At 30.5% G+C, this 10,066-nt stretch overlaps 1 protein-coding gene across 1 annotated transcript in view; it reads left to right on the forward strand.

Annotated features, from left to right (window-relative positions):
• LOC106469044 (TELO2-interacting protein 1 homolog) overlaps positions 1-10,066 on the forward strand; it is a 64,580-nt gene that overhangs the window by 37,839 nt on the left and 16,675 nt on the right. Inside the window, exons 12-14 of the mRNA XM_013929499.2 lie at positions 4,445-4,561; positions 8,599-8,785; positions 8,959-9,142. Of these exons, the coding sequence (XP_013784953.2) occupies positions 4,445-4,561; positions 8,599-8,785; positions 8,959-9,142 (488 nt within the window). The remainder of the gene's footprint in view (positions 1-4,444; positions 4,562-8,598; positions 8,786-8,958; positions 9,143-10,066) is intronic.

A 10,066-nucleotide genomic window follows, 5' to 3' on the forward strand; every position in this document is an offset into this window, starting at 1 on the left:
CTAGCTTCCAATTCTCTGGTATCTGCCCACTATTCAAGGATTTACAAAATATAGTGGCAAGTGGCTGACATATCCAATCTTTAACCTCCTTCAAAATCCTTGGGGAAATATTATCTGGCCCAGGAGCCTTATTGTTTTTTAAACTTTCCAATTTTTTCTTAACCAGCTCAGAATTAATGCAGTCATCTAGGTGGACCTTATTTCCATCTATCATCTGTTCAAAATATGGAATACTGCTTAAATCTAATTTAGTAAAAACTGAAGGAAAAGCAAAATTTAATAATCCAGTCATCTCATAATCATCAGATACTAGCCTTCCTTTATCATCCATCAAGGGTCCTACCCTAACATCCTAACTGTTAATTTTTACATTTTCAGCAAACCTTTTCTCTTACGTCCGTTTTGATGTCCTAATTTCCTGTTTCGCCAACTTTCTTGATTTTCCATAATCTTCTAAATCTACCATCATACCAGTCAATTTAAGTTTAATGTTATCTCTTATACTCTTTGTGAGCCAGCCTAGTTTTTTTTACTTGCAGCTACCCCTTTCTTTCTATAAGGAATATGTTTACCTTGAATATTTAAAAATATATCTATAAAAATTTTCCACATCTGATCAGTATCTCCAAATAACTTATCTGCCCAATATCACACCAGATAATTATTGTCGCATCTCTTCAAAATTTGCCTTTTTGACATTTGTAACCAAAAATATCATTATTCCTTATCTCCATATGCAGCAAAACATTGAACCTAACACAGCAATGATCACTTGCACCCAGATGTTCCCAGTTTCCACCCTCTCGATCATTTCTATATTTGAAGTTAACAATAAATCTAAAATAGCATTCTTTTTTTAGTGGGTTTGTTGACTAATTGGTGAAAAAGTCATCTTGAACAGTTTCCAAAAAACTTTCTCCCTCATAGTTTGACTTTAGCATTTCCTAATCTATATGCCTGAAATTATAATCACCCATAATTATTACTTAATTAACAGCTGAAATCTTAATCTCATTATAAAGTTTCTCACTAATTTCATCAATATCATTTAGTGGTCCATAACAAATTCCAACTAAAAACCTTTTTCCTTTATATCCACTAATAGAAACCCAAATGGATTAAATCTCTTCTATTATCTTTGAACTTCAACAGGATGTAATTCACATTTTACATGTAAACCATTCCCCCCACACACTTTAGCACTATCCCTATTGAATAGCCTGTAACCCTGTAGTTCAAAGAAATTTCTGTCAGCAACATCATTTACGTTTAACCATGTTTCAGTTGTTCCCACTATATCAAAATCTTCCATTCCTACCAGTGTTCTAAGGTCATCTATTTTATTTCTTATACTTCTAGCATTGCAATAGTAACAATTAAGCCTATCCTTATAACTACCGTATATTCATTTCCTATGCTAAACTTTTCTCTGCCTCATTCTTTTTGCACATAGTTTATCCTGGCCCTCACCACTATCTAGTCCTAGTTTAAAACTTCCCTTACAGCTAAGTTAATAGCCATGGCAAATAAACCAGCCAATATCTTATTTAAATGTAAACCATCCATTCCAAAAATCTTCCTTCTTCCATCAAACAGACAAAAAGATTTTAAAGGAACCCTCTAAGATTAATACTGGTTTTGTTACAAAGAATACCCTTAATAATTTAAAAAGAGCTTCAATAATTAATGACAAAGACTTGCTAGACTTTAGACTTTAATGCAGACAGTTCCTCAAGGCTGATGATGTGAAAATTATTCAGATGTTCCCTTTAAATTATTTTAAGCCATTACAGAAACCCAATAAAACATGTCCCTTAATGCCAAGAGAGTCATAATTGACCACATTAGACATGCTGGGGGTGTCCTAAATGTAAGCATAACTCTGGAAATACTTACCTTCATTTGAAATGCAAGACAAAGGTATGGGATGTACTTAGATGCTTGCATATTTGTGTTTAAAAACAAATTTCAACCCTTTGTCAGATAGTTTTGTTATCTTAGGCCTAACTAGACTTTTTGTTAGTCTAGAGCAAACTTACCAGGTGACAAGTGGTGCAACCTGGGTGATTGAGAAAAGATACATTGTAATCATTGAACTTTGTGAAAAGATAAATATTATATGAATTATGACAGAAATAATTTTAGAAAGATAGAGTTAAAATGTCATTATTATTATTATTTTTTATCATTCACATAACAATCTTGTGTTTAGTTCATTATCTACTTACTGTTTATATAACTTGTGACATATAGCAAAACCTACCAAGTTAACTCTTTCAGTACAGGCTTGGTCTGTGGGACCAACCTCATAACCATTTTGTGTTTGTTATAGTTTTCATGTTATTACTTTTAAATTAGTAAGCTTATGTTAACGAAATTTGGCAGATTATCAGTAAACATTACAATGCTTTCATATGCAAAATATCAATTTTTTTTATTAAGTCTTAAGGTTTGTAAAGCAATGTTTTTCTCGTGCCTTTTTTTTCTTTTTCGCATGATGCCTATCCAACATGCAAAATAATTTTAATTTTTAGATTAAAAATACTTTTATGCATCAGTAAATTTTCAAATTTCACATGCAAAATCTTTATAATATCCAGATAGTTATCAAATGTTTCTCAAGAAAAAAATCTTTATATTTTATCTGTTATTTTCAGTAACGAATCTCTGTATGGGTTTGGTCAATTTGACCAATCTTGTAACCACGTTAAAAACATGAGGACATAAATATAAATTATGCCTTTTTCATTCTAGAATGACTACAAATTATAACATGAAAACATAAATGTTTAGACTAAATAGCTTAAGTCTTGTAACATTATACATTTATATATGTTTACTATTTTTATTATATTGACCTCTCAGCCATGCCAGGCTAACAATATAGAAGTTACAATGATGAGGCGCACGTGCACTTATGTTACCATATCCAATAATATAAAACTTACCTTTAGTCTTTACAAAGTAACTTGTCTTGGCTGTGTTTTAGTAAACTAGTATTTTGTAAAATACAATTGCATTTTCATTATTATACATTATATATGTATATAGATTATTGCTATTTATAAATAAGTTCTTAAACTTATTTTATTAAAACATAGAACAGTAAATAAAGAAGTAAAACAAACAATTATCTCTACTAGTTACAAGCTTTGTACTCCTTTGCTGCTTGACGTAGGTTGCTAAGCCTTTTAAAATTTTTAATGTGGAGGATATGAAACAAAATAATTTTTTCTAGGTTTTATATATACAGTTGAATTAGCAAATCATAAATTACTATATCAGTACCACAGAATTCCATTATAATTTATCAAGCTTAGTAACTAAGCTGTATTTCAGTCTAAAAAAATATGAAATTTTGAGCAGACTAAAGACACAACCTACCTCCTTGAAATTTTGGTTCGTGTTTTCGTGTTATAATTTGTAGTCATTCTAGAATGAAAAAAACATAATTTATAGTTATTGGTCAAATCAACCGAACCTGTACAGAGATTTATTGGTGAAAATAACAGATATAAAGTTTTTTTCTTAAAGAATGTTTGATAACTATCTGGACGTTATAAAGATTTTACATGTAAAATTTGAAAATTTTCTGATGCATAAAAGTATTTTTAATCTTAGAATGAAAATTACTTTGCATGTTGGATAGGCAACATTTGAAAAGAAAAAAGGCATGAGAAAATCATTGCTTAACAAACCTTAAGACTTAATTTTAAAAAATATGATATTTTGTGTGTGAAAGCCTTGTAATGTTTACTGATAATCTAACAAATTTTGTGAACATATGCTTATTAATTTAAAAGTTATAGCATAAAAACTATACCAAGCACAAAATGGTTATGAGGTTGATCCCAGGGACTGAGCCTATGCTGAAAGAGTTAACAGTGACTTTTTGACTTTTCCTATTCATTAACCTTATTATCTAATTAACTAGTGTTTCTCCAATCCCTACTGATGTGATAGTTGTAGCTAATCTTTTTTTATGATACTTTATCCAAAACATTTATAAAATGTAAGTGCATCGAATCTACACCTTTTCCATCTTAATGTCCTCAAAAAAAGATGACAGATCAGTGAGGTAAGATTTCCCTTTTATGAATCTATGTTGGCTTTCTTTTACACCATCATATTTATTAGATGATTTTGTAAAGTTTCTTTTATCAGATTAGAATTTTTCTCCTACAGTGTGAAAGTATATAAAACTAGGATTAAATGGGTGTATATTTTATTGGAGTTTTGCCTTTAGAATTTTCAAATATTTTGCTCACAAACTTCTGTTTAGTTGATTATCCACTTAGTGTTCATATAACCCATGAGATATAATAAAAGAAAATGTGTTTGGCTCACCATCTTGTGATTAGTGTGAAGTGTATAATTTTTTTTTATTCATGAAAGTGCTTTAAAAACATACAGCATTTGACTTTCTTTCTATTTTATTATCTAGAGTCAAATAGAATAGAAACAGCTTTATCAAGGTGGCCTAAAAAGCATTTTAAACACTTTGTTGACACTCAAATAGAAGATTGTTTAGTGCAAATTTGCCGTTTATTAGGCTATTATGGTAAGTTCTTTTTATGCTAGTTTCTTGAGACTTTTAAAAAATAAAAATGTAAAAATGCATTACCAAAAACTTTATTATTTAAAAGTAAACTGTATAGTGTTCATATCACTTTGTGTACATTGTTCATATTACTTTTCTTTAAAAGTAGACTGTATGTTGTTCATATTACTCTTTCTTTAAAGTATACTGTATGTTGTTCATATTACTCTTTCTTTAAAACTGTACTGTATGTTGTTCATATTACTCCTTTAAAAGTATTCTGTATGTTGTTCATATTACTCTTTATTTAAAAGTATACTGTATGTTGTTCATATTACCCTTTCTTTAAAAGTATACTGTATGTTTTTCATATTACTCTTTCTTTAAAAGTATACTGTACATTGTTCATATTACTCTTTCTTTAAAAGTATACTGTACATTGTTCATATTACTCTTTCTTTAAAAGTGTACTGTACATTGTTCGTACAGTATTTATTCATATTACTCTTTTTTTAAAAGTGTACAGTATTTATTCATATTACTCTTTCTTTAAAAGTGTACAGTATTTATTCATATTACTCTTTTTTTAAAAGTGTACAGTATTTATTCATATTACTCTTTCTTTAAAAGTGTACAGTATTTATTCATATTGCTCTTTCTTTAAAAGTGTACAGTATTTATTCATATTACTCTTTCTTTAAAAGTGTACTGTATGTCTGTATTACTTTTCATTTAAATGTGTACGTTATTTGTTCATAATAATATTTTTTTTTAATTGTAATGTATATTGTTTGTGTTACTCTTCACAAAGAAAAATTCCCATATAAGTCATAACAGAATGGATGAGATTACTCTTTTGGAGAACACAGCAGAGAGCTCAGGCAGAATAGACTGGTATGCCTCATGGATTAGCTGATGTTGAATACTTTTAATTCATTTCAACTAAGTCTCAGTTTCATTACCTGTCTTACAGGAAACTACATTTAAGGAATACATATTTAAGAACTTTGCGAACCTGTTTGTGGATTCTCCTCAGTATACTGTATACTGTGTTTTCCAACAGAATTCTGTGTACATTTCTGGGTTTGGAAAATGCTTTTTCTGTAAAGAGAGTAATATACTTGGCTCATTCTGTCTTGGTGGTGATTGATCTTTTTTTTTTCTGTATTATTGACTTAGGCATAAGTTGTCAAGAACTGATACCTAATTATGCTTATCCTCTTTCTCAGGAGCTTTTTGGCAGAAGGGAACAATAATCTTATTATTGTATCTTTAGCAGGTACATATGTGTATATTCAGAAAAGTGGTGAGTATGTATTCCAGAGCTGTAGGTATAGCATGTGCAAACAATGATCACTTGTTAAACCATGGTTCATATCCTGATAGTGTGTGAAGTAATGACTTGGCAGTTACTCATCAGGTGTTCTGAAATGATGGTTGAAAGCATTAGCACCTGGATATAATCATATGATGTGGCTGTTGTGGATAGAGGATTTAAGGATGCATTGAATCTCTTTCACAAATTGGATGTGAAAACCCAAATGATGTTCTATCTGAAAAAAAGGTGTAACCAGTGTCCTACAAGCATGAGTTTTTTAAAACTTCCAGTAAAAATCTGACTTTATTTTGAACTCCCTGGAAGAATTCTTCAATTTTGTCTAAATATGCAGAGAAGCTATGAGAGGTTTTAGGTTTGTTATTTGTCAGGATATTGGTCAGCGTTTCAATAAACTCTTGTCTCAACTATCGATTCTTGATTCGGTCTTATTTGTGGGCATGGTCATCTTTCTTGAGGAATTAATATGTGTGAGATTTGAGATTACCCTATTATGAGATGCACCATGAAAGGTAAAGATTAAGTTTTGGCATTAGCAATACATATTGTGTTCAGATTTGCCATTTTCTTCACATACATGTCATGTATGCCATGGCTATATTGGTAAAGTTTCTGTTTAAAAACTTTTACCAACAACCAATAGAATTTGAATATTAAAAGAGGTTAAATGATACCATGTTTTGTGTTGTTGATGTGTTTAAAATTAATAAAGAATTTTACTGGATTTTAAAAAAAGGATGAAGAGCTGTAAATACTGCAAAGGACACTGTATGAATAATGATATCACTAATGAATGTTTTAAATTTTGTATGTGTGTTTACATTTGCAAAATGTGTTTTTCATTGCAGTGAATATTCAACTTTTGTTTTTAACTGAATATACACTTCCCTTCTCATTTAATCATGAGGGAGATAGCTTACTGCATGTATGGTAATCTTTAAATATGTGAACATTTTTTTAAGATTTAGAATTTTTCCATCAAGTCTTGAAAATAGCAATAAACCATTACCATAGAGAGCCATGTATAAGGGGTTTGTGGTATAAGTTATTCTTTGCTGATTTATCAGAAATGTCTGGATTCTTTTTATTCTCTGCCACTTTTGTGTCTGATGCTATAGAGGAATTCAATCTTTAAGGTTTATCACAATGTGTTGGATGGTAGAAGCAGTATGTGTTCACATAAAACACTAGAAACTATTGGACATAGTCTTTTCCAACTTGTAAATTCCTTTTTTTTTATAGGGATTATGTGAAAATAGTCTGGACTTTTAGTGAAAGCCATAGACCTGCTTATAAACAAAAGAAAACTGATTTTGCTATTGCAATATGCATGCATGCTCAAATTGGTGAAACAATCCAACAACTCCAATAGATTATAGAGTTTGAAAGTTTAGTGTAAAAAAGAGATTCAATCAGATGATGGGGTTTGCATCTTCAACAGTTATTTGAAGAATGTATAAGGTTATTAAAACTGGGTGTATACTAGCTGAAACACACAGGAACATCTATCTGAGGACTAGACTGTGTAATATGTAAGTCAGTATTAAAAGTGTTGTAATGTGTTCCTATCTGTTTCTCTCCCTTTCTTCTTGGTCGTCTTTTGATTTTTTTGTCTTATTCCTCTAATTTTTTGTCTCTTTCTTGACCATTTTTGATAGCATCATCGTCTCTCATAACACTTCAGTCTCGCTTCATGATCAAGTTGTCATGCTCAAATTTAGTCAAAGTATTATTTTAATTTTTCTTTTCACCAAAATAATCCTACTTCTCACACTGGTGTTGTAACATATTCTATTGTTGGCTGGATTCTTTTGGGTTATTTTGGAAAAATAAGGTCATGTCCAGTTCTTATAATAATAACAAATTAGTTTATTTTTTCCTTAACATTTTCTACAGGCTACTTTCACTTGTACACATTTGTAGGCCTGAGTTCATAAACAATGTTTTCACTTAAACTGCTAGACTAATGGTACTACACTAATAAAATTTCCTTGCAAAACTAGTTGATCAATAACAAACAAAATATGGTAACTCACTGAGTAACTGAATAGATGTGATAACTCTTTCTACTAATATTGTATTAAACTACTTGTTAAATATTCATTTGCTAACTTCTTATACTCTGATTTATAATTGATATAATTTTTGAGATATTATAGGAATATTCTCAATTATTACACCATCATGGTTAACAGCTTCCTCTCCCAAACAACTAAATTAAAACATTAAAAATATAGCTTGCAACTAAAGAGATGATTTTTTCATAAAAAGATTCAGTTTCATTAAGTTTCAAGTAAGATGTACTATCTTTCTGGATTCATCAAGACAGTCAGACAGTGATCTATGTTGCACAAGTACAAGAGTAGTTGGGTGCTGTGCACATGTAGCATCAGTAATATGATTTGTTGTATTCAAGTGTTAAAAGGACCACAGGGTATCTGTGTTCAGATACTGTGACAATTATTGATAGCACTTTGAGACAATGACTGAAGGTGGAATATGTATTTTACACAATTTGTGAAACTTTACATTTCTATAGGTAAGTTATAGAAAATATTAAAAACAACTTTCTAGTCATTTGTGGTTTAAGGTTAATGTAGTATACGAAAGTAAGGACATTTGAAGAATTGTCAAAATTTTCACCTCTCACAAACCTTATACTTTATTGTTTTCTTTTACCTTTCAATCTGTAAAATAACAGCTTTTATAATGAATTGGGCAGGAGATCCATCATTACTGATAGACTACCTCTTGGACAAGCTACACGAGTCCTCTGTGTATTGTAAACAAGCCATATTGATACTAAATCAAATCATTCTTGGTTGGAAAGGCATTGAAGTTTTCAAAAAGGATATTTTCTGTGAAAGAAGTGCAGACCAAAAGGAAGCAGACATGGGAGATTTGGTTAGGTAAGTTTAAAATTAAGTTTTTCTGTGTTGTATAGATTTGAAAACCTCTTATTTTGAAAATGAAAATGTTTTCAAGAAAAATAACATTTATATTCTGCATTACATATTGTGCACAAAGTTTGTAACCTTTCAGTTGAATAACTGTTTCATAAAATAAATCTGTCTTCACATAGGTGTATTGTAGAAGAATATATCTCTGAGACAATTTGGGAGGTTCCCTTGTCCAATTCACAAGAAACGGCTGTGTCTCTGATCTTGCATCATCCATCTGAACGTGCGGCTCTAACTGTAGAAAGGTTAAACAGTAACATCTTACAGTGTTGTCTGTTGCTGGAGGGTGTGACTGCTTGTTCTGAGGTATCGTAAGATAATTTTGTAATAAATACCTACTGTTTGGTGTATACGCTATGCTTCACAATAGTTGTTTTTGTGGTTGCAAAAAACATTGGTTTGAAAAATGAAATATATAACTGGAAATACTAACATGTCATGCATAATTTACTGATTAAAAAAAGTTTTCCCTCTACCTTATGGTGATTGTAAATTTTAGTAGAGCAGTTCTTAGAATAACACTCATAATTTATTGGAATAACTCATTCCCAACTGAAGGTTATTCCCCTTTCACAAGGTGCATGTGTTAGTGTAGCAGCTGAAGGAACTACTAATTTGATAAAAAGAGAAAATATATATTGTTATTCAGCTACATTATGGTAACATTTCCTAAGTCTTCGTGCAAGTTTTATGTAATTAGTTGGCATTCTTGTGAACAGTATGTAGAAATGCCAGAAACTTGTGCTAATTTTCTAGTTTAGATAAAGGTTACATGCTACAAGGATTGTTTAATACTTGCTTGGCCATGTTTCTGTGTAATATCTTCCTGGAATGAGGTCATGCTCATTTAGAGGGGAGGTACAGAGACATGTACAATTTAGTATTTAGTTTGAGTTTTATCTTGTAAATGTATAATAAGAATGGTTACTTGATGTAAGTAATTTAGGATTGTGGAATAGTTCACTGAGAACTTTTCTGACTTAACACTGTAATATATCATGATTCCCGTTCTAGTCTTTGTCTCAGTTCCAGCAGCCAGAAAAGTTCTAAACAAACAATATAGAAGCATTCGATGACGAGGAACCCACTTTGAGACTAATAATGGCTGGAGACGGCTTGAATGGGTAATGAAGAAAAACTTTAATATAACAGCAAATGTACAACGTTTCAACCTGATGATGACAAAACCTTGTCGAAACGTTGTACATTTGCTGTTATATTAAAGTTTTT

This window comes from Limulus polyphemus, unplaced genomic scaffold, assembly GCF_000517525.1.
Source record: "Limulus polyphemus unplaced genomic scaffold, Limulus_polyphemus-2.1.2 Scaffold3273, whole genome shotgun sequence".
Lineage (NCBI taxonomy): Eukaryota > Metazoa > Arthropoda > Merostomata > Xiphosura > Limulidae > Limulus > Limulus polyphemus.